This window comes from Bubalus bubalis, chromosome 11, assembly GCF_019923935.1.
Source record: "Bubalus bubalis isolate 160015118507 breed Murrah chromosome 11, NDDB_SH_1, whole genome shotgun sequence".
Taxonomy (NCBI): domain Eukaryota; kingdom Metazoa; phylum Chordata; class Mammalia; order Artiodactyla; family Bovidae; genus Bubalus; species Bubalus bubalis.
In genome coordinates, this window is record NC_059167.1 from 82446916 (window position 1) to 82470754 (window position 23839).

General features: G+C 54.4%; 1 protein-coding gene across 2 annotated transcripts; it reads left to right on the forward strand.

The window, feature by feature from the left end:
• The first annotated feature begins 476 nt into the window (after positions 1-476).
• On the forward strand, positions 477-13851 carry INSYN1 (inhibitory synaptic factor 1). Of its 2 annotated transcripts, none has more exons than XM_006061432.4 (3): positions 477-1544; positions 1976-2682; positions 13028-13851. In XM_006061432.4, exons 2-3 carry the CDS (start codon positions 2527-2529, stop codon positions 13748-13750), a joined length of 879 nt encoding a protein of 292 aa, XP_006061494.2. In that variant the 5' UTR covers positions 477-1544; positions 1976-2526; the 3' UTR covers positions 13751-13851. The 2 variants fall into 2 exon arrangements, with proteins under 2 accessions (XP_006061494.2, XP_044781281.2); XM_044925346.2 differs by having other exon boundaries at positions 477-1525.
• Positions 13852-23839: the final 9988 nt, after the last annotated feature.

Below are 23839 nucleotides of genomic sequence, written 5' to 3' on the forward strand. Positions count from 1 at the left end.
AGTTTGAGGTATGACAGGGAGAAGGAGGAAGGTCTGATGCGGGAAATTTAGCCGAAAGGGAAGCCCGGAGCGCACCGCAGTGGGGGCAGGGGTAATGGGGGCTTACGGAAAGGTAGGAACTGAATAAGCCCCTAGCCGCTGCCCCTCCGCACCCCGAGGTCAACAGGAGTGCGCTCGGGAGAGTCCGCCTCCAGCCCCGTCAGCGCTGGACGCTTCCTCGTCGCCCTGGTGGCGAGACCCCCCGGCTCGCGCGCTCGGTGCTCAGTGCTGGGAGGCGTGTGTGTCGCTTTAAAAGCTCCCTCCCGGCGCGCCGGGCCGGCCCCTTCCCTTACAGCGCCGAGGCGAGCGGAGCCGAGCCAGCTGGGCGGCCTTTGAGGGAGCCAGCGCCCGCCCGGGCGGCCAGTCCGGCGGGGGGCGGCGGGCCGGGCCGGGGGCGGCCGGGGCGCGGGCGGCGCGGCGCTCGGGGAGCGGGCCCAGGCCCGCGGAGCCCGGCGGGGCAGGGCGGGGCGAGGCGGCCGAGGGAGGCCCAGCCAGACCCGGCGCCCGGTGGCCCCACCGGCAAACCCGGCGCCCGGGGGCTGGCCAGGCGGCGAGCCGAGAGCCAGCGGGCGGGAGGCGGCGGAGCGGAGGCTGCAAGCCCGGTGCGCCCCGGCCCGCCAGGCTCGCCGCGCGCCCCCTCCCCTCGGCTCCCCGCGCCTCCCCGCGCCTCGCTTCCTCCTCTCGCTCTTCTCGCCTCCTCCCCTCCGCCCGGCGCCCCTCCCGCCCGCGCCCGGGCCGCCAGACCCAGCCCGGCCGGGTTTCCTGCCCCGCGCGCTCTCGGCCCGGCCCGGAGGAGACCGGGTCCCCACGGCCAACATCGCCCCTCCCCCCGGGACCCGGCGATTCCGGACCGTTCCGACCGTGGACTTGGACTGAGCCGCGAGAGCGTTGTCGCCCCGGGAGGACCGCGGGGCTGGGCTGAGCGGACCCTCGCGGCCGCTCCGGACGCCGCAGGTGCCGGAGCGCGGTCGTTCTGGGTCCGGACTGAGCGTGTCCCGGGCGCCCACGGGTGCCAGCTCACTCTCGGCAGGGCAGAGACCACGGTGGAGCCCGGAGCCGGCCGATCTGGACTGGACAGAGCGGATCCCGGACGGTGCCGAGCCCGGGGAATACCGGGCGTGGGCTGAGGGGATCCCGGCGCCCTCCAATCCCTCCGACTTTGGCTCGCGCGCTGGGACCGGCCCGGCGTCGCCTCGGTCGCCCTGTGCCCGAGTCACCTGTGGCCTCGGAGCCCCGGACCCGCAGGAACCTTGCTCATTCCCCCCCACCGGAGCCCGGCGGGGGTTGACGGAGATTTTTCCGGCCCCCTTCCTTGGAGCGTGGAGGCCCCGCCCCCTCCCACCGCCCAGATGTCTCTGGTGGCGGCTCTGAGGACCTCCTTGAGGCCAGGGGCCGAAGGGTCCAGAGAGAGAAGCCCGCCCTAGGGAGCCTTGGGGGCCCCCAACCTCGTCTTGGGACTTGGCCCCCGACGCTGCTCGGAAGAAAGGTCGGTGCCCCCACCCTTGGTGAGTCCGAGAGCGGAGTGGGGGTTCTGACGGAAGGCGGGGCTGGGGAAGGGAAGGTCCAGCTGGGAACGAGAGCATCCCCGGGGCACTAGGAGCGAGCGAGGAAGACTGGAGGGGCCCTCCAGTGAACCAGCGGGGCCAGGCCTGGGTGGGGGTGGCGGGAGCCAGGGCAGGGTGCCCCATGGCAGGCTGAGGACTTATGCTTTTAAAGCAGGGGCTCCCTCTTTCCTCTCTAGAGGAGGGGCTGTGCGCTAGAGCACCTGCCTCCACCATCCCTCCCCACAAAGGAAAAAAACAAGCAAACAAACAAAAAAACTCCAATCCCCAGCGAGGAAGGGTGCAGGCTCGGGTGAGGAGGGAGGCAGCGGCATTGCATTGCCGGCTGGTGCTGCAGCCTGGGAAGGCTGACGCCAGGCTCGCTCTCTCTGCAGGGGGCTGCCCTCCTCCAAGCCGGCTCCCTTCCCAGAGCCACCCACATCTGGAGCCCCCTTCACATCTGGAAGGCCCTGGCCACCATCCTTCTGCAGGTGTCTGTTGCATCTTGACACCTCGGCCTTTGCAATTGCCTAGGAGTTGTGAGGGGGTTACTGCTGCCTTCTGTCCATCCCAAGGGCACCTTTTACCCTTAGTCCCTGCAGAGTCATCCCCCTGCCTCTGTGTCCAGCTCAGCATACCCACAGGCACTTCACGTCCTGGAAGCCACTCCTGAGACCCACGGCCCCTCCCCCTGCCCTCCTGTGTCCTCACCTTGACCCCCTCAGTCAGCCTGTCTCCCTCTGGGTGTCCCATTCTCCACCCAGAGGTGGAGGAGTGGGGTGGTGGCAGGGGACCGGGGCTGGGTGAAGGCCGCCAAGGGCCAGGGTGGGCTGGGGGGCCGTTAAGATGTGGAGCTCTGCCCGGCTGAGGGGGGCTCCGTGGAGGCAGACGCAGCGTGTGCTTGGCTGGGGGGAGCATGGGCAGGCCTGCGGCCACGTGGTGAAGGATGAACATTCGGGGCACCCCGGACCTCGGGCAGCCCAGTGACGACCCCAGCAGTGGTGGCGAGCGGGAGCGGATTCGACAGCGCATGAAGATGGTCATCGGGCAGCTGGAGGACATCCTGCGAGAGCTCAAGGAGGTGGCCAAGGAGCTAAGGGAGGTGAGTGATGGGCTGGGCAGCCCCTAGGCCAGGTATCCTGGGCCTGGCATCAAAACATACTCATGTGTGTGTTTGTGTGTGTGTGTGCATGCACACATGCATGAGCAAAGCTGTATGCACCTGTGTTACTCTGCTTGGCACTTCCTTCTTGTTCTCCTTTCCCCACATCTGCTTTGCTAAAGATGTCACTGTACCCCAGGGCTGGAGGGGCCTCCTTGATCCAGGGACTGCTTAGGCAGCATGTTGTGGGCCCATGGCTCAGAGCTGCCATGGTGGCCAATAAAAGACAGAATCCCGCCACAGCCTCTTAGTAGAAGACAGTCTTCTGGGACCCAAGCTGACCTTTGACCCCACCATCTGCCTCCCAGACGCTGACTGGCTTATAGAGGGCACTGGGAGAGCATGGGTGGCTTTACTGAGATAGTCCCTACCACTCAAGTCCCAGCTCTGAGCATTCCCTGAAGATCACACAGATGCTTAGAACCCTGAACCTGGAAAAATGAAAGCCGGCTTTGCCTTCTGTGCCCAAAGCGGGTCTAGGAGCTGCTAGTGGATATCATCGTTCTTGTGTATGTTGGCAGGGGCAGGGAGCTCCTCTGAAGGACGCATCCCTGTCCCATGGTTCCGAATGGTTTGTTTTTTTTTTTTCCGCCAAGGCTGAAAAGTCACCGAGAGATCCTGGTATGTGTATCCCTCTCTGCCTCTCTAAGCGGAGCCGGTTTAATTACCACTTCCCACATCGCCAGGGTAATGAGATTCACATGTCCTCAGCCCTGCCCCCTGGGCTGTGTTCGAGCCCGAAATGCATGACCAGCGTTCTGAGCCGCTGGCCTGAATTTGCCCGCTGGGTGCCATTACACCAGCCAGGTGGGCTTTAGGCAAATTTCAACTCCTTGTAACCAGGGTCCCTGCAGAGATGGCAGGGAGAGTGACTGAACTGGAGTTATGGGCTTGAGCTCTCCCCAGCCAGCTGTGTGGGGAATATGGGGGTTCTCAGAGGGTTTGGAAGAGGAGGTGATGGTGGCAGACCCACTCCCGACTGTCAAAGTGGCATTCCAGCCTGGCCTGAGAACCAAGGAGCAGAGGGTGTTTGAAGGGAGTCATGTTCAGAGCAGAGGGGATTGTAGAGATGCTGGGACAGAAGCAGAGGTTGGACAGGGCAACCACTCTACCTGGGGTCAGCCTAATGGAGCATCCTTTCTCAGGAGGTAGGAATGGCTATTGCTGCAGACAGAGAGAAGTGGTGGTGCTTCTTCCCATGGACTGGGATGGCCGCAATCTAAGCCAAACATCTTTGAGGAATAAGTCTGGAGATCAAAGACCAGGTGCCCCTGAGCAACCCCTGCTCTCCCAACCTCAGTGGTCCAGAGGACTGCAGTTCCCACTTTGACTTGCCCCCCCACCAACTTTCAGATGCTCTGTGGTCCCATCAGGGTCATGGAAACTATCCAAAGTCTCCGTCCTCGGCAGGAGGAGCATGGGACCTATGCCCCAGCAAGCCTGCTGAGAAAGAGCCAGGATTGACTCGAAGCTGGGAGGCAGCTTTGATACGCGTAGAGCCTCCTCCCAACTGAGCATCTTCCAGGCACCTACCTTCATCTTCCCCTGCTATGTAGCCATCCACAGTTTGAAGGCATCTCACAGGTCATCCAGACTAGCCCTGTTTGTTTGCTGTTGAAGAAACTGAGGCCAGAGAGGGACAGGGGCTTGTGTAAGGTCACATAGCCTACCAGTGGCAGAACTAAGCCTAGAACTCAAGTTTCTGATGCCTATGCTGGGGCTTCAGCAGATGTACTAATGATTGTCTTTGCATTTTGACAGGGGCCTTCTAGAGGGGGCACTTTATGCTCGTGCTGTGATGCTCTGAGGTGTACCCTTTAGGGATGAGGCAGGGAGCTTAGAAGTGCGACAGTTCATTTGCGAATCTTTTACGTGTTCTTTACCAGCACACACACTCACCGGCTCCCATGTCTCAAACAGCAGAGCTCCAGATTCCCAGGCTTTGCAGCCCAGAGGCCTGAGCTAGGATGGGGAGAGATGAGTCCCCACCCCCCATACACCCTGTAGGCCATGTGCCTCCACCCAAGACTTTGGCAGGTTGCTATGGCAACCAGAGTCTACCCCGTATGCCATTGCCTGCCCGCTGCCAATGGCACCCAGCTGGGAGAGGGGCCAAGCCTCAGAGCTCCCCCATCCACCAGGCAGGGTCTGGACATGAGGTGATGAGCAGAGGAAGTAGAAGGCAGGCGAGGCTCTGAGAGGCCCAGACAGAGGAAGAGATGCCATAGCCAACTTCCTATAGGATGGGATTTGTCAGGAATGGGGTTACTGGGTTCAGGCGGGGTTTGGAGTAAAGTCTTGCAGTCCCCCTGCTCCCTGGAACCCATGATCTGTCAGCCTCTCCTTGGAAGCTCGGTGTGGCATTTTCCCTTGGGGGTGTGGGTGGGCCCAAGGTCAAGACAGTGGCAGACACTGGCTTCCTCACCTTATCACACCCTACTCCCCAGGCAGTACCAGCTCAGAGCTCACCAATGGGGTTCTCATGTCAGAGAGGGAAAGTACTTAGATGTGAAGACAAGATTCACAAGCAAGACTGCTGGGAGTAGCAGGAGATGCTGGACTAAGAAGCAAGGCCAGCAGAGAGAAAGGGCTCAGTTGTATCAACCTCTGTCATCCTCTCTCTGCTGCTCTCTTGACCAGCCCTGGACACCACCCTTCATGGCAGACTCTCCTCCCCTTCTTGAGCATACAGCCTGAAGTTCACTGAAAGATGAGGGACACTAAAGCCCTCCCTCCCCAGGCCCCTGAGCCTCAGTTTGCTCATCTCTGAGACGGGGATGATGATCATTTGCATCTCAGTGTTATCTTAGCACTTCATCGGGGTTTGGCATGGGGTAAGGGGGCCAACGTGCTTCCCAGATGGCACTAGTGATAAAGAACCCACCTGCCAATGCAGGTAGACATTGAGACATGGGTTCAATCCCTGGGTCGGGAAGATCCCCTGGAGGAAGGCATGGCAACCCACTCCAGTATTCTTGCCTGGAGAATCCCAAGGACAGAGGAGCCTGGGGGCTTGGGTCCCTAGGGTCACAAAGAGTCAGACATGATTGAAGTGACTTAGCATGCACACATGAAAGGGGGCCAATACCTACTCATTTCCCTAAAGGGTCTGGAGTTTCCCGTACTATACCTGCCCTGCCCTGCCAAACCCTTCTGCAGCTCTCCCATTGGCCTCCCAGGTGATGAGGAACAAGTTCTGTCCCATGAATGGGAAGAGTAGTTTAATGGACTGAGTGAGGTGAGGAATGTAAATACTTTGAAAGCTAAAATTGTGCTGCAGAGAGATGTAATGGTCAATCTTTAATTAGCCCTCAGCCCCCCTAGGTTCCCCAAAACGCCAGAGTGCCAGGCCAGTCCCAGCGGGTTCTCTAAGCTCCTCAAAGTTCTATGGATCTTACTTTAGAGATAGAGCACAGCCTCAGGGCCAAGATCATGGCTCTGCAGCCACATGTCTCTGGTTCAGATCCAACTCTGCCCCCTTCCCAGCTGTGTAAACTTGGGAGAGTTACTTTACCTTGCTGTGCTTCCATTTCCATGTAAATGAGGATAATAAATTTTACACTCCCCATCCCACTCCTCAGCCTCAGGGTTGTGATGAGAATTAAATGTGTATTACATATTAAGTACTTAGCAGAACGATGGGCACAAAACTTACTCCGTATTTGTTAGATATTACTAATGAAATATTCAAGCACTGGCCTGCTCCTTATTCCATGTATGGCTTTTAGAATCGCATCTGCTTCTTAGCTATCATCAGAGAGGTCAAAGTCAGGACCCTGACCTCTTGGCTGGCACCTTTATTACCTCCGACAGTGGGCAGTCCCACCCCTGTGCAGCAGGGAAAGGGGATAGAGAGTGACAGTGATGGGATAGGACGAGTGTTTCCACTAAGATGGCTGTTGAACTGAGAGCCGAAGGAAGTGAGTGTGGTATCTAGGGGATGAGCTTTCCAGGCAGTGGGAACAGCCTGTGCAAAGGTCCTGGGGAAGAAATGGGCTTGGTGTTTTCAGGATTAGCAAGGAAGGCAGTGCAGCTGAAGTGGAGTGAACTAGGAGGAGAAAAGCAGAAAGGTAGGTCAAACAGGGAGTCAGGTTACACAGAGCCTTGCAGGCCACGGTATGGAATATGGATTTTGTTCTCAGGGAGAATCCCACCTGCTCTCCAGGAATCTCCTGGTTGTATTTCTGGGTGGGGGTCTGCCTCCCCACTGCTCTCTCTCCCTGTGCTGTGCTTAGTCACTCAGTTGTGTCCAACTCTGCGACCCCATGGACTGTAGCCCACCAAGCTCCTCTGTCCATGGGGATCTCCAGTCCAGACTACTGGAGTGGGTTGCCATGCCCTCCTCCAGGGGATCTTCCCAACCCAGGGATCAAACCCAGGTCTCCAGCTTTGCAGGTGGATTCTTTACCAGCTGAGCCACCAGGGAAGCCCCTGCTCTCCCTGATCCCTGCCAACTGGGAACCCCAAAGGCCAGGGGTAAGGGCCTTGCCTTTGGCCTCCTGGGTGCTGAGCTTACCTTGAAGAGGTCCCTGGCCTTCTCCTCCTCCTCAGTTCCCCCCTCCCCAAGATGTCACTCAGCATATCGGGGTTCAAGGGTACTTATTGTGTTGATCACTAGTGTCTCTCACATCATCACTGACTCTTGGGTAGGACGTAGCTTAAGGGCACAGTTGCCCACTTTGGCCTGAACACCTCAGGAGGATGGAGGGATGGGCACAAACCCTTCACAGCCAGGGGTGGTGGTGGAGGATCCCCCATCCAGTGTTGAAGGGGAACAAGCCCGATGGTGATTGTGCAGTCCCCTGGGCAAGGCGCTGCATATGAGGTGGCAGGGAAGCCAAGGGCTGTGCAGGCATGACATAAATGTGGCCCAGCCAGGAGGCAGCTGGAGCAGGAGAGGCTGGGGACCACAGAGCTGTGCCAAAGTGGGTCAGTTCCATCACCCGCAGCTCAGCAAGAATTGTGTGGATTTTTTCTTATTATTTTTTTTGTCTCACCTTCCTTTCCTCCCTTTTCCTTTCCTCCCTTTTCCCTTTCTCCTCCTCCGGGCAGATTCACAAAGCTCCTTAGCCAGTTAGGCCAAATTGCAGGTTGAGAATCATGTATCACGGTCAACTCGCTCCCCACCCCTTTTCCCCAACTCCACAGCCCCCCAGGAAGACAATAAGTAACATAATCAAGAATTAAAAAATAATCAGTGATCATAAATAATGCAGAATCCCCAGTTATGTAACCAGCTGCCCAGGGAGCTGGGAGGGTGGGAAGGAGTAGCAGCTTGTCAAGAGAGTTGAAGGGACCAGAGGTGAGCAGGGAGGGGATAAACGGGTCCCAGGGCTCCCTGGGTCCTCAACCTGAGGCCTTAGGGAACACATTCATGCTTTCCGTGGAGAGGGGTCTCAACCAGCGGTGGAGGCGGGCTAGGGCAGGCAATGTTGGGGTGTCTAAGACTGTGGAACTTTTTCTCATAAAAGAAGCCCCAAGTGGTTTTTATTAAGTCTTCTCTCTGAACTCATGCACTAGTCAAAAGCTGTGTCTGTAAAGAATGTGCCAATCCCTGTACTAAACTGGGGCTGCAGTGGTGGGCAAGACAGATCTAGTCCTACCTTTCATGGGGCTTCCTGTCTAGTGAGGTCACAGACATCAGTCACATGTACACATAAAATGGTAGCAGCAAGAACTATTGGAAAATCAGGAGAGGTGCGGGGTGCCTTGAGATCCTTTCACAGGGAACCTGTCTTCAACTGGGGATCAGGGAAGACTTCCTTATGGAAGCAAGAGGGAATGAGTAGGAAAGAAAGGAGACATGCCAGGTGAGGCACAGAGGCACAAGTGAGCTCTGTGGAGTGAGTCGGGCTGGTGGGCCTGGCAGGGTTGGAGGCTGCTTGCTGGAGAAAACAGGACCTGTGATCAGATTTGGTGTTGGATTGTGTTTGGGAGGCTCAGGAGTTTGGGCAGCCAGGAAGAGCTGGAAGCAGATGGGTGATGTAGTCCTGGTGGCTGACTAGGAAGGTCCTTGGATGGAAAGGGAGCTGGACTGGAAGTCGCTGTCAGTGGGGAGACTGGATGGGTGCCATGTTCAGGGGGGTAGCTGAGGCCATGATCAGAACATGGTTTGTGGACACCCTTAGGGACAGGGTTTGGGACCCAGCAGGTTTTGTTGCAGCCCTTAACCCTGCCCTTCCTATCTAGTGTTTACTCTTGCCCCCCATAGAGCAGGTGATTTCCTGTTCTGAACTCCCTTCCACTTCCAGTCTCAGCTCAACTCCTGGTCTCTGGGTCTCAGTTTCTCATCAGCAAGCACAATGAGAAAGGTAGTCTCAATGGTGGCTCCAGGCCCTCTTGGCTTCAAGGGTCTGTGGTTCTGTGATTTCTATTTCTCTTTCCATTCTCTCTCTTCCCCTTTCTTTCCTTCTGTGTATATAATTATTTCCCTGCACTCCAAGACAATCCCAAATTACATGTAGGCAAAATGATTATTAAATCTCAGAGAGAAATCATAGATTTCAAGACAGCCAAAGCAGAGAGGCAGTTAGCCTGGGACCTGTCCCCATTCCTGCCTTCCACACTGGCCCCGTGAAATGAGGCCCCGGGGATGGGCAGCAGGGGTTGTGGGCTGACCCGGGCCCCCCTGCATACCATCTGGGTCCCCACGGCGTGTCACTCCCTTCCAACCCTCACTTATGTCATTCATCTGGTGAGTGTGACATGTCTCACCCATGGAGCAGACCAAGATTTGCCTGTGAGGCTCAGCTATTTGACCTGTAGTATTTCTTCTCCTATACTGTCTGTAGACAGCTTTACTTGAGGGAACATAGGTGCCACCCGTGTGCTGCAGTTTGAAAGGTCTAATAATATCCCATTATTCTGCCACAGGCACTGGAAGTGTCCGTGTTACAGTGGCATTCCTTTGGTAAAGAGCTGACTCGTGTTTGCTCTTGGACTGGATGCCAGGGGCCTGGCCGTATGTTAGCACCCACAGGTGCACAGTGGATATTGGGGGTCTATGTTGTTCTTTGTGCTCTCTGTGCATCAAGTCATTAACTCCTTACCAGAGCCTTATCAAGTAGGTACTACTAGAATTCTCCTTGGATGAAGCCATTTAGGCCCAGAGAAGCTGAGTAACTGAGCTAAGGTCACACAGCCTGTAAGCGGTGAGGTTGCACCCTACGTCTGGCTTCAGAGCCCAGGTTCTTAAGTGTCTGTGCAGACTCTGCAGTTTAAAGCACATTCCTATCTATTGCATCTCTAATATCTGGCGAATAGAGGCGTGTCATCCTGTTTTACAGGGGAGGAAATGGGATATGGAGAGGGAAATCACTTGCCGCTCAAACCTCTTAGCCAAGATGAGGCAGGCTTGGGACCCAAGCCCAGCCCTCCTTCCCTTCCTTCCCTCCACTCTCCCAGAATGGAAGCAGAGAAGGGCATTCTGAAAGAGAAGGGGAAGGGCCCCAACCTGAAGGCCTCCTGAGCAGGGGGCTGGCAAGGGCTTCTTGGGCACGGAGAGGGTCCTGATCTGAGGGTTCTAGGGCTCTTGCTCTGTGGACCCTGCATCTTCCTCACAGGGGATTAGTAACCCAGCTTCGGGCCGGGCTTGGCCTCAGCCAACCCTGTGAGCTCACAGCCGAGTCATTTGACTCCAGATTCCTACCGTCATCCTCGCACCCTCAGGTAGCAGCAGACTCTCAGCAGCAGTGCTCGATCAGGGGAATCTAATTAGAGGGTGTGGCTGTCCCAGAGGCGCAGGGCCTTTCCTGAGGGTGGCAGTGCCTGGGCTGCTATTTTTCGCCAGCTTAAATCCCCAGTCTGCTAGGCCTATTGCATGCATGTTCAGTTGTATCCGACTCTTTGGGAGCCCATGGACTGTAGCCCACCAGGCTCCTCTGTCCATGGTATTCTCCAGGCTAGAATGCTAGCGTGAGTTGCCATTTCCTACTCCCTAACCCAGGGATCGAACCTGCCATCTCCTGTCACTCCTGCACTGGCAGGCGGGTTCTTTACCACTGTGCCACCTGGGAAGTCCAGTCCACCACACCAGTAGTCCTCCAAGTCTGTTCCTGAACCAACAGCAGCAGGAGAACCGTCTCGAAGCTTGTCAGATATGCACCTCTCGAGCCCCACCAGGACCCCCTGAATAGAACACTGGGAGTTGGCTGATGCACATCCGGGTTTTTTGTCTGTTTTCATTAGAGTATAATTGCCTTACACGGTTGTGTCATTTTCTGCTGTATGACAAAATGAATCAGTTATGTGTATATATACAGCCCCTACTTCTGTGCATTTGGGTTTGAGAGCCCCTACTCGAGGCCAGGGCTCCCACTTGCTCTCAGATGGGGCTTGGTTTACACAAAGGTTTCAGGGGGATGTGAGCTTCTCTGAGGTCAGGAGTCATTCTGGGCAGTGGAGGGCATAAGAAGGGGTGACCGGACTGGAGGATGGAGTTTATGCGCATTGGCTGTCCAGGCCCAGAAATCATGGCAGCACTTGAGCCGTGTGCAGTGTTGCAGGGCTGGTGGGGGCAGGAATCTCAGGTCCCCAGTGACTGGTCGCTTGGGCCTGTCATCTATACATCCAGGCCATGATGATCTCGTGGGTGGAAAGCCTGACACGTAGTAGGTGCTCAGAGCTGGGAGATGATGTCACTTTTATCACCAGTGCCCCCAGAGAGCCCTAGGGCATTGGGAGCAATGGCTTCACACTGCTCCCCAGGAAGTTCTAATGAGGTTGGCAGGGCCGGGATTCTCATACCCCCTTGGTGTGACTGAAGCTGAAGTCCAGAGAGGTTATGTGAGTTACTCAAAGACACATAGAGCATTTGATGTCCAAATCAGGAACTTGGGTGTCTTTATGCTCCCAGCTCTTCCACAGGCCTCTGCCAAGAGTTCCTTCCACCCCTAGTCTGGGGCTGTGGGAAGTGGGCATCCCTAGGCACTGACTCCCCCAAAGAGTGTCTCAAGTCCTCTTAGCACAGAGTCCTAGAACCTTACAGATGGAAGAAAACTTGGAGATAGATAAGCCACCCAACTCCCCATTCACAGATTGAGAAACAGACCTAGAGAGGAAAAATGACTGAGCAGGTCTCTGGCGTCAGAGCCCCTGACACCTGACGAGGCGGACACCCCACCGAGCCGGGCTCCTGGCCGGCCATCTTCACCCTGGCTTTCCTCTTGTACTTTGGAGCACTCACCAACCCTGCTCCTTGCCGAACACCTAGCACATCCCTGGACAGCATTTGTCTTCAGTAAAGGTTTGTTGAATTAGGGACTTTTTTAGTTAATGAACTGACTGACCGCTCCGACCCCAGGGAGAGAGCTCTGAGAGGGCTGGGAGCTGCCTCCGGGGCCTGATGACTCGTTGTATCTGTCTTTGTCCCCAGGTCTCTGGTCCTTCGGCTTTGTTTTTGTTGTTGTTTTGCTGGCTTGGATTCCGGCCTGCATCTCCTATCCTCCCCTTGCTCTGTCCTCTCCCTGTGTCTCTGCCTGGTCTCCCTTCCCCCCTCACTGTCTTCATCACCGGTGTCTGTGCTGACCTGGCCTCGGCGTGGGGCCATCCTGAGGCAGGGCCACCTGTACAGGGCAGGACCTGGTGGGTGCACTGACCTCTGCAGCCCAAATGCATTTAACAAGCAGCTCTGGGCCCAGGATGGATGGTTTTCTTATTGCTTACCAAATAATGCTTGCTTTATTCCTTCCCCCACAAGCCAGGATTGATCTCCACTCATCAAGCAGTGGGGAAAGGGAGGAGAGAGGAGGCTCTGGGGCTATCTATGTAGGGGTGGGGTGGTGGAGACCCATGGGGCCAGTTTCTGACCTGCTGCAGAGGCCGGTCCAGGATGTTTCAGAAAGCCTGGGCAGTCTTTGTGCGGTTTTCACATCTAATTTCCTCTCTGAGGGTGGGTGGGCTGCTCATCCTGCCACTGAATGGACTTGCTGGAATCTCTCAGCCCTGTTTCAAATGGTCCCCAATCAAAGGAAGATCCAACTCTGAGAACTAGGGCTGCCCCCCAGAACAGCAGCTGGCTTTGGGGCAGGAGGGGCTGTGTGTGAATGGATGGGGTGCAGGGCTTGAAGGCACCCTCCCTCTCCCAGAGGCACTGAGGAGTGGAAAACAAGCGGATGGCCTGAACCAGCTGTGTTAATATTGGTCCAGCTTTGGCCCTCAACAGGGCGAGCAAACCTGTGAACTCAAGTCCACCTGTGTCCTGTAGGGTCATTAGCCAAGGCTGGGACAGGGCACACTTGCGCCTTGGTGATGCTGGCCCCTCACTCCTCTCCCCTTGCCCGGCCAGGTGGTGAGCCAGATCGATAAACTAACCTCGGACTTCGACTTTGAACTGGAGCCAGATGACTGGACCACAGCCACTGTGAGCAGCACCTCCAGCAGCGACAAGGCAGGCGGGGGCGGCCCCTTTGACCTGGGCCACCTGGACTTTATGACGGCCGACATCCTCTCGGACAGCTGGGAGTTCTGCTCCTTCCTGGACATCTCCACGCCCTCAGACTCCGTGGACGGCCCCGAGTCAACCCGGCCGGGGGCCGGCCCAGACTACCGGCTCATGAACGGCGGCCTGCCCGTCCCCAACGGGCCCCGGGTGGAGACCCCGGACTCCTCCAGTGAGGAGGCCTTCAGTGCCGGCCCTGTGAAGGGCCAGCTGCCCCAGCGGACCCCAGGGACGCGGGAAAGGGTGCGGTTCAGCGACAAAGTGCTCTACCACGCTCTGTGCTGTGATGACGAGGAGGGGGACGTCGAGGAGGAGGCCGCAGAGGAGGAGGGGGGCCTGTCCCCGGAGCCTCCCCACACAGAGGCCCCTGCTGGCCCCCTCAAGCCCTCCCCGGCTCCCTACAAGCCCAGGCGCTCTCCTCTGACTGGACGCCGCTCAGGCCCCACCTCGGTCCCTGAGCAGACCCGCAGGGTCACACGGAATAGCAGTACCCAAACGGTGTCGGACAAGAGCACGCAGACGGTGCTGCCCTACACGGCCACCAGACAGAAAGCCAAGGGGAAAAACTAGGGCTGGGGAGGGGCTGGGGGGCGGTGGGCACATAGAGCTATAAATATATATATATATATTTAAACAAACGCAGTCATAATAAAATTTTAAAATGCTAAGGATCCAGCCCACAGGCCCCAAGGCTTTCACAGAGCTCATCTTGGACACGAGATGCCTGCTTACCTCTTAGTTCCCAGGAAGCGTGGCCAGAACCACCCTCCCTTCCTTCTCACGGCAGGACCCCTGAAGGGGGTGTCCAAACGTGTAGAAATGAGGAAGGGGAAGTCTGACCTGGGACCTCCACCCCCACCCCTGCAGAGCACGGTGGTGGAGGCTGGCTAACAGTCTGAGCCTTGCCCTGAAGGGGATTCGTGAGCAAGAGACGAGCTCCCAAGCTGCAGGTCCGAGGCCAGGGCTCGTGGTCGGTGATTTGGAAGAGACTGCAGGACCGAGGGTCTGGGGGTGGCGTCACTCCAGCTGGGCCCGGTCACTCACACGCCCGTGCCTTTTATGCCTTTTACCCCGTGGTTGACTTTTGCTTCTCCTTCCCTTACCTGGGTGCATCCAATCCTGCCCCCTCTCCCATCTCAGGGTTGCCCAGCACACAGAGAAGGAAAAAGACACTAGCATGATTGGGCCTCCATGCTCAGAAACCTGCAGACCCTGGAGGGCCAGGCTGGGCTGAGCAGAGGTCTGTTTTGAGAACCTGGACCACTCCCAATCCTTTCAGCTTCCATGTGCAGCCTTGACCTTTAGAGATGAAAGACTCAAGGAGAGCCTCAGCCAGTCCCTGCTTGGCCCTGAGCAGACCTGAGGTCCACGTGAGAAAGCGGGCAGCCACTGCCGTGGGGCTGTGAACCAGAGCCAGAGACAGACTCCTGGCCCCCTTCCCCAGGCAGGGAGCTTGGAGAGGAGTCCTGCAGCCCCCCTCTGCCCCTGCTTCTCCACATCTGGACCCTGAGCCCAGCTTAGCAGGTCTTGTGCAACACCAACAGAGACAAGGTGGGAGCCTGGAGGTAACAGGGCTTTACCTGGAGTGTAGCCTACACAGGGACAGCATCTGAGTACCCTTGGGATAATAATCATAATCATTGCTCACATTTATGGAGTAGGCCCCCAGGCCACGCTGAGGTCATTTTACAGCATTATTTCATTTAATCTTCACAGTAATCTGACAAGGTAGGAACTATCACTATCCCCATTTTTCACATGAGAAGACTGAGGTTCAGAGAGGTTAAGTAACTGGCCCAAAGTCACAGAGCCTGTGCCACCCTCCCCACCATCAGCATGTAGGTGATACCCAGCTCTGTCATCTAGCAGCAGTGTGACCTTGAGCAAATTCATTTGCCTCTCTGAGCCTATCTGCCTCATCTATAAAATAGGTCTGATAGTCCTCACCTACCTCATCAGGGGCTACGGGGCTTTGACAAGACGGGGGATGTGAAAGCAGTTGGTAAATGCCAGGGTACAGGACATGCCCTGTGGTCAGTGCAGCCCCCACCCAGATTCCAGTGGTTTCCAGGTGGGGAGCCCTGACTGGAGTGGGCAGAGAAGCCACTTCCATCAACTGGAAGCTATCCCTGGGTCACTGCTTCACTTTGTCCCCCACAGTACCTTGATTCGCTGCCCCTTGTTCAGAGCAGGGGGGTAAGGACACCAGTCCTTGGGGACCTCCCTCCTGCACATTTTAATTAAGACAGATTCACAACCCACCTGTCAGGAGGAATCTCTGCTCCTCTTGTGGGGGGCCAGAGGGCCTGACGAGCAACCTAGCAGCACCTGCTGCGCTTGTGCAGTCCCAGCAATGGGGAAGATGGAGATTGTGCAGGCCAGCGTGGAACAGGTGCTGAGGATGCGATCAGGATGAGATGGGCCAGGCCTAGGCTGCCTGCTTTGCAGTATGGGAATCTCCCCTCAGGCCCAGGGTTAAGGTCAGAGCCCTAAGGATCTAGCCAAGGTGCAGCCTCCAGAGTGGCAATCCGGGCAGGGGGCATTGGAGGCGGGTGGGTGGTGGCTAGCTCTTCCTGGCCCAGGCCTGAGAAGCTGGGGTCTAAACTCATTTATCAGACCCAGGAAATGCTCAGGCAGTTGGAGCTGATCAATGATGGAACCCTGGTTCAGAGGATGAATGCCAAGCACCCAGGGCCAGCTGGGTTCTGCCCTGACAGTGAGGAGGGGGCAATCCAGAGCAGCCCCACCTCACCCCAGGTGTGGACACACCTAGCTCTGAAGAAAGACATCCAGTGCTACCTCCAACATTTGATTTTCTTCTCCAATGGCAAGATTGGTTTCAGACTTACAGTCTCTCATTTTTACAACAGTCAAGGAAAAGAAACCTGTACAATAGTACCCATTTCTCCAAGGAAGAAACTGAGACCCAGAGCCAGGGGTCTCTGAGAGAGTCCCGAGTAAGGCATTGACCTCGCCTGGGAGCCCCTTCCCCACCCTCACTCTTGCTTTCTGTGATTGCATGTGGTCCCTGTTAACAGCCCTCAGTTAGCCAGACCCGTTCCTTGGTCCATCACCTGGCTACTTGCCTCAAATAGGGCAGAGGTATGAGGGTGTCCTAGAAAAGGCGGGGGGAATGGGTATTTGATCTAGAAGACCCCCCAGATGACCTAACTTCCTTCATAACTATGCCACATCCAGTCTGGACCTCGCTGCCAGTGGAGTGGGATACCCATGACTTTGTTACGACTTGAACTGGAGAATGTGGCCACCTAGGGAAAGAGCTATAACCGAGTTGTTGAGCCACAGAACTTGCTGCTTCTAAGTAGTAAGCTCCCCGTCCTTGAGCAGTCACAGCACCCTAAGACCTCCCCCTCAACCCTCATGCTCCTCCGGGCACAGTCCCTCCCTGTCCTTCCCCACCTCCATGCCTTTGCTGGTTTCTTTCTTATTTTATTTTTTATTTGTCTGCACCAGGTCTGTGGCGATATGTGTGCTCAGTTGCTTCTGACCATTTGTGACCCCACGAACTTCAGCCCACCAGGCTCCTCAGTCCATGGGATTCGCCAGGCAAGAGTACTGGTCACCATTTCCCCCTCCAGAGGATCTTCCCAACCCAGGGATCTAACCAGCCATCTCCTGTGTCTCCTGCATTGTAGGCGGATTCTTTACCGCTGAGCCACCAGGGAAGCCACGTGGGATCTTTAGTTGCAGCACGTGGGATCTAGTTCCCTGACCAGGGATTGAACCCTGGTTTCCTGTATTTTGAGTGGGGAGTCTTAGCCACTGGACCACCAGGGAAGTCCCTTTGCTAGTTTCTGGGTTTCCTTACCCAGAATGTCCCATCAGCTCTCCCTGTTAGCAAGAGATCTGATCCCACTGACCACCTCCTGTGTGCTTGGACTTGTGCTGAGCCGTGCTGTGGAGGAGGCAGAGAGGGGCAGACACTTGCGATACAGTGTAGAGTCATGATAATAGTCCACGTTCATCGAGCATGCATTGTGCACTGAGTGTTGCTCTATGTATTGTTTGTTTAGTTAAATCCTCACGGCAAATATGAGATAAGAATTGTTACTTATGCCTGTTTGCCAGATGAGGAAACTGAGGCTCTGAGAAGTTAAATAATTTGCCTAAGGGCCCAGCATGGGTTATGGCACCAGGATTCGACCCTAAAGTCAGTGACTCGGCACTAAAACATCTACTGCTGTCAAAATCCATGGTGGAGCCAGCGCTCTGGTCTCTGGGAGTGAGGGAAGGGCCTGGAGCTCTCGGACCCAGGTGGGTCTGTGTGAGTGAGAGCGTTGGGAGCAGGAAGCTTGTGAATGCCATTCAGTCTTTGGAGAACTTGGCTACTGTTAACCTGAATGTCACAGCCCTCAACACAGAGCCTGGCACCCAATGGATTATGGGTTCAATAAATGTTTGTTGAATGAACAAATGAGCACCATTAGCAGAGGGGATTTGCAGAGCATTCATACAATCAGCTTTTATTTCAGACTTCCTTCATGCCAGGTCTCATGTTACTGGTGCTCACACACACGCACAACTCTCTGTGAGGGTCTGGTCTGATGAGAGCTGGGCAAAGTCAAAATGGAAGGGCGTGGGGTTTCAGTGCTGAGAAGCCCATAGGCGGTGGGTCCAGCTTGTGATCCCTGGGAAAGGAGCATGAGGCAGGAGATCAGCTTAGTGAGGAGACAGCTCTGTCCTTGTGGGGGCGGGGGTCCTCCATCTGATGCCACTTTCATGCAGCGGGCGCATGGCAGTACCCGCATGTCTAAGAATCAGACACTGTTTTCCAGGCAAGGATAGATGATCTGGTCTACAGAAGTGATCTGATGAAACCAAGGGACGGAAAGTGTGGCAAACTATTCAGAGACCCAGCACCATCCCGTACCCTTAGAGACAACATGAGGCCCTGTCAACTGAAGGAAGAAAGGGCAAGGAGGAAGCTGGGGGTTCGGGGCAGGCGCAGCCTTCCACCTGTGCCCCTCCTGAGTTTCCCTTCTACGTTTCAATCTCCCCTCTCCCCCCGCCCCCACACCTATGTCCCATCCTCCAGCTGCAGCTTGCGGAAGAAAGCTGACATTTACCGACCACGTAGTATATACTGGGCACTGTGCTGCATGTCTTAACGCACACTAAATGACAGATTTAGTTGGGCCTGGCACATAAGAAGTTACTTGATAATTATTTATTAAATAAATGGTTGGACCATAATCCTTATTTTACAGGTGTGGGAGCTGATGAACAAACAAGGAATTTGTTCGAAGATGCACAGTAGGAAGTTGGTGGAGCTGGGGATTTACCATTGCTGTTATTATTTACACTATGTAAGAGCTACTATTTATGGGATACCTATTATCTGATGCATTAGTCACTTTACATAAATTACCTACTTTATAGCAACCCTCCAAGTAACTGAGACAATTGGTATTTTACAAATGAGAAAACTGAGACCCAGAGAGGTGTAGTATTCATTCCCAAACAGCCAGCTCCTAAATGCAGAAATAGGATCTGGATCTAGACTTCCCCATGCTCCCCACACTCCCAGCTTCAGGATAACTGGAATCCCTGCAAATAGAAATGTTGTCAAAGTATGGATTTGCCTGGGCAAAACTAACCAGTGCTCACCAAGGATCAGGTCCTACTTTCTTCAACTCAGTCATTAAGCCTCTGGGAGCAAGACATCTAGAACATACTCTTGGCTCCCTGTGGGTCTGGGGCCTGGACTAGGGACCAACAGAAATGTCCTCTTCTCCTTCTCATGTCTCCAGCAGAGTCAGGAAGACTAGGCTGCCCTCAGCCCAGGAAATGTCCAGCCCCTTCCTGGTAGGGGCTGAACTGGCATTACTTAGGGGCCAGAATATCTAGGAAAGGCTTCTGGGTGGAGGAGGATTTGAAATGGAATTCATCTGCAATGGAGTAGAACTTGGTCATTTGGAAGTGGGAATGAGAGACTTCTGGGGCAGGTTCAGTTCAAGTCAGTCGCTCAGTTTGTCCGACTCTTTGCAACCCCATGGACTGCAGCACACCAGGCTTCCCTGTCCATCATCACCTCCCGGAGCTTACCTAAACTCATGTCCATCGAGTCGGTGTTGCCATCCAACCATCTCATCCTCTGACATCCCCTTCTCCTCCAGCCTTCAATCTTTCCCAGCATCAGGGTCTTTTCCAATGAGTCAGTTTTTCCCATCAGGTGGCCAAAGTATTGTAGTTTCAGCTTCAGCATCAGTCCTTCCAATGAATATTCAGGACTGATTTCCTTTATGATTGACTTGTTGAATCTCCTTGCAGTCCAAGGGACTCTCAATAGTCTTCTTCAATACCTCAGTTCAAAAGCATCAATTCTTCGGTGCTCAGCTTTCTTTATAGTCCAACTCTTAGATCCATACCTGACTACTGGAAAAACCATAGCTTTGACTGGATGGACTTTGTTGGCAATGTAATGTCTCTGCTTTTTAATATACTATCTAGGTTGGTCATAACTTTTCTTCCAAGGAGCAAGCATCTTTTAATTTCATGGCTGCAGTCACCATCTGCAGTGATTTTGGAGCCCAAAAAAGTAAAGTCTCTCACTATTTCCATTGTTTCCCCATCTATTTGAAGTGATGGGACTGGATGCCATGATCTTAGTTTTCTGAATGTTGAGTTTTAAGCCAACTTTTTCACTCTCCTCTTTTACTTTCATCAAGAGTCTCTTTAGTTCTTTGCTTTCTGCCATAAGGATGGTGTCATCTGCGTATCTGAGGTTATTGATATTTCTCCCGGCAATCTTGATTCCAGCTTGTGCTTTATCCAGCCTGGCATTTCGCATGATGCACTCTGCATATAAGTTAAATAAGCAGGCTGACAATATACAGCCTTGATGCACTCCTTTCCTGATTTGGAACCAGTCTGTTGTTCCATGTCCAGTTCTAACTGTTGCTTCTTGACCTGCATACAGATTTCTCAGGAGGCAGGTAAGGTGGTCTGGTGAAACTTTACAAAGATGAGTGGGGTGGTCATCGGGGGACAGCAGAGAAAGGCCTTGCTGAAGCAGAGTGTGCGTGTACACACTGGCTCACAATAGAAAAGATGAGAACACATGCAGCAAGGGGCTTGAGAGTCCCACGACCCCCTCAGAGCCATTCCATCCTCTTGACTGCAGGAGGGAGGCATCAGGTTTCCCTGCCTAGTCTGAGACTGGGAGAAGAGAAATCAGGGAGCGAGATAATGTGTTATATAGGAGAGACTATCATGGACCCACTGTAATGAATTGGTGAGAACATCACATCATTAGCACCATGGTAAGTAAAATAGTAAAAAAAACTGACTTAAAATTTAATGTTCAAAAAACTAAGATCATGGCATCTGGTCCCATCACTTCATGGCAAATAGATGGGGAAAAAGTGGAAACAGTGACAGATTTTATTTTCTTGGGCTCCATAATTACTGTGGACGGTGAGTGCAGCCATGAAATTAAAAGATGCTTGCTTCTTGGAAGGAAAGCTATGACAAATCTAGACATAGTATTAAAAAGCATATACATCACTTTGCCAACAAAGGTCCATATAGTCAAAGCTATGGTTTTTCCAGTAGTCATGTACAGATGTGAGAGTTGGACCATAAAGAAGTCTGAGTGCCAAAGAATTGATGCTTTCAAATTGTGCTGAAGAAGACTCTTGAGAGTCCTTTGGGGGGAGATCAAACCAGTCAATCCTAAAGGAAATCAACTCTGAATATTCATTGGAAGGACTGATGCTGAAGCTGATACTTTGGCCACCTGATGGAAAGAGTCAACTCATCTTCTCCTGATGCTGGGAAAGATTGAGGGCAGGAAAAAAGGGGACGACAGAGGATAAGATGGTTGGATGGCATCACTGACTCAATGGACATGAATTTGAGCAGACTCTGAGAGGCAGTGAAGGACAGGGAAGCCTGGTGTGCTGCAGTCCATGGGGCCTCAAAGAGTTGGACATGACTTAGTGACTGAAAAACAACAACAACGTAAAACAGATATGCTAAAGTCCCATTGTATCTCACAAGTAGATTAAACACCCCTCCTGAACCCATTCTCCCTGAACCTTTCTTTCCTCTCTGGGGTGGGGGTCGGGACGCTACGACCTCATTGGCCCCATTACAGGTGAGTTAGCCAAGATCCTGAAGAGACCCGACTCTGCCCACTTGCCTGCCCGGAACACTGACTCCAGAAGTTGGCAAAGCTGCCATCACCACCCAGCTCTCCCACTCAGCTGTCTGCAGTCATGTCAGCCGAGACCAAGGTGGGCGACCTCAGGCCCATTGCTGTCCACACCTAGGCACGGTGCCTGATCAGATCTGACTCCCTGCCAGGAACGCTCAAGCTCACACACCTGCCTGCGGCTCTCAGTCCCCTGCGCAAGCTGCTCCCTCCCCAGCCCTGCAGAAGGTGGGAGCGTCCTACAGCAGACGACAGTCAGCGGTGCAGACCCAGCAGAGTGTCCTTCCCTTGCCACTGCTGCTGCCAACACCATCTCAAATGACCACAGATGCCAGCTCACCTGCTCTTCACTCTACCTGACCCAGCCTCTACCCCAAGAAAGCAGGACAGGGCAAGGGTCGCTCCAAGTCACAGCCTGTAGAGGAAGTGTGGCAAGAGGCCTGGAGGCCCTGACTTTTGCATCATTTCAACGTGGCCAGTGGTAGGGCCTTTCCAGGAGACCTCTGTAGGGTTGGAGAATTTTCCATGAGCCAAGTAGTAGACTGTGGAGGGTTTCTCAGAGGAGGTAGTGACAGTTACATCCACTTTGGAGAGGTGGGGAAGGAAAAGAGTTCACTGGGGACCCTGGAGAACAGAGAGAGGGCAGAACCCTTTGCCTCCAAGGCTGACCACTCCCTCCCGGGACAGTGTTGGGGTGGCACATTTGCCCCAGAGACCCAGGGCAAGTGCGGAGAGTTAATCTCAAGAAAATCAACAAGAGAAGATAAGTCCTGGAAGTGATGAACCCAGAGTTTGGGGTGAGGATGGTTGAGGGCAGCCTGTCATTCCAGAGGTACCAAAGGGAGAGGGCAGAAGGTCCCTAGGAGAGAAGCCAGGCACATGAGGCAAGAGGCCAGCCTGGCAAGGCCCAGGCTGCTCAGTCTAACACCGCTTTCATAGACGGGGTACTTTGCAGTGTCCCTGGTGCCTGAGAATGAGATGCCACCCTCTCAGGATGGATTTCACTCCAGGCCTGGTGTAGGCAAGAGGAAAGGCCATTCAGGTAGCCCCCTAGATGCGGAGTCTAGTCTTGCCCACTCAGCATCTGGGTCTCCCTTGGGGACCTGTGTCCCTCAAAGAAAGGCCCCACCCAGGCCCTTGCCCCTGGCTTTCCTGTGCTCAGTTCAGAGGCTGAGAGCATGTCTAGAAAGCTGCAGGTGTTTCTCTTTCTGACTTCACTCTGTCTCCAGGTCCCCAGCGGCCTCCAGGTCCCCAGTGAATATATGTTGAATGAACATGCCCCTTGCTCAGACTCTCAATAGCTCTCCTTTGCCCTCAGGACATAAACTCCTCTCCAGATTCACAGCGGGGGGCCATAGTCCCCAACGTCTTCCTAGGAGGGAGTGTCATTCTGGGTCTTGGAGGAACAAAGGGGCAAGCGGGGCACCTTGCCTGACCCTGCTCTTCTTCAAGGTGCCCACCTGCTTGAAGCACAGACACATCCACTCAGTTTCGTTTTGCTTTCTTTGTTTTTTAATTTAGAGGCATCATTGCAAGACCAAGGGATGAATTCATTCTTTTTAATAAAGGAATCTTCAAATCAAATAGCCCTTCTAGCTATTCCATCAACAACCCACTGGAGTGCCAGTCACAGAGACCACTCATTTACCAGGTAATTGCTGTCATTCAAGTGTTGGATGGGACGTTGTAAGATAGCAGTTAAGTGAATTTTTGCTTAGTCAAGTGCTTTTTCCCCATCAGGTCTGTATATTCTGAATGCGCAGTGGATATCAGTGAGGGATAGACTTGGCTAGCCTTGCTTTCCAGGTCTCCTTATTCCTCTCCTAACTAAGACCCTGCTGGGATGCAACTGGGGGAGGGCCTGGAGTCAGAGCACTCTCCTGGGGGCCCAGCAGAGCACACCCAGCTCCAGGTTATTATTACGTGCTCCATCACCCCTATCTGGTTGCCAGGAAGCTCCAGGTTTGTAATGAGAGTGTTCTTCATTATGGAAAGGAGAGTTTAATGTTCTGGGACAACTTCCTCTCCTCCCTGCCCTCTACCCCTCCTGGTGCTCCTCTGTTCACAGGTGCAAGGCAAGCATTGTCCAGTCATCCTTCACGAGGAAGCTGACACTCCTCTGCTTTTTAAAGATGTGAGCTCTGGGCTGTAGACTCAGTGATAGAGAACAGCTGTGATGAGTGAATCACTCTTTCACCTGATTGCCCCTGTGATCAGTGGCCTTCCTAGGATGGCTGGATGAGATAAGGGTTCAGCGGCTGGACAGGCTCAGTCTACATTAAGAATTAGAGCTCAGGGAGAAGCAGGGGAGGGGCTCTGTGTGTGGCTAGGGTTGGGGCTCAGTTTGCTCCCCTGACTCAGCTTCCTGACGTCTAATGTAAACCATCCTTCATATACAAAATGCAAAACAACTTGTCACTCTCCTGCCTTAAAACCTCCTATGAAAGAAAGAAAGAGAAAACTTCAGTGGTTCCCTAATGGCC

What these genes read in the sequence shown, in the direction of transcription:
- INSYN1 (XM_006061432.4), top strand. Translation starts at nt 2,527, where the DNA reads ATGAACATTCGGGGCACCCCGGACCTCGGGCAGCCCAGTGACGACCCC. An exon ending in TGGCCAAGGAGCTAAGGGAG is followed by an intron (nt 2,683 to 13,027) that starts GTGAGTGATGGG and finishes TTGCCCGGCCAG; the next exon opens with GTGGTGAGCCAGATCGATAA.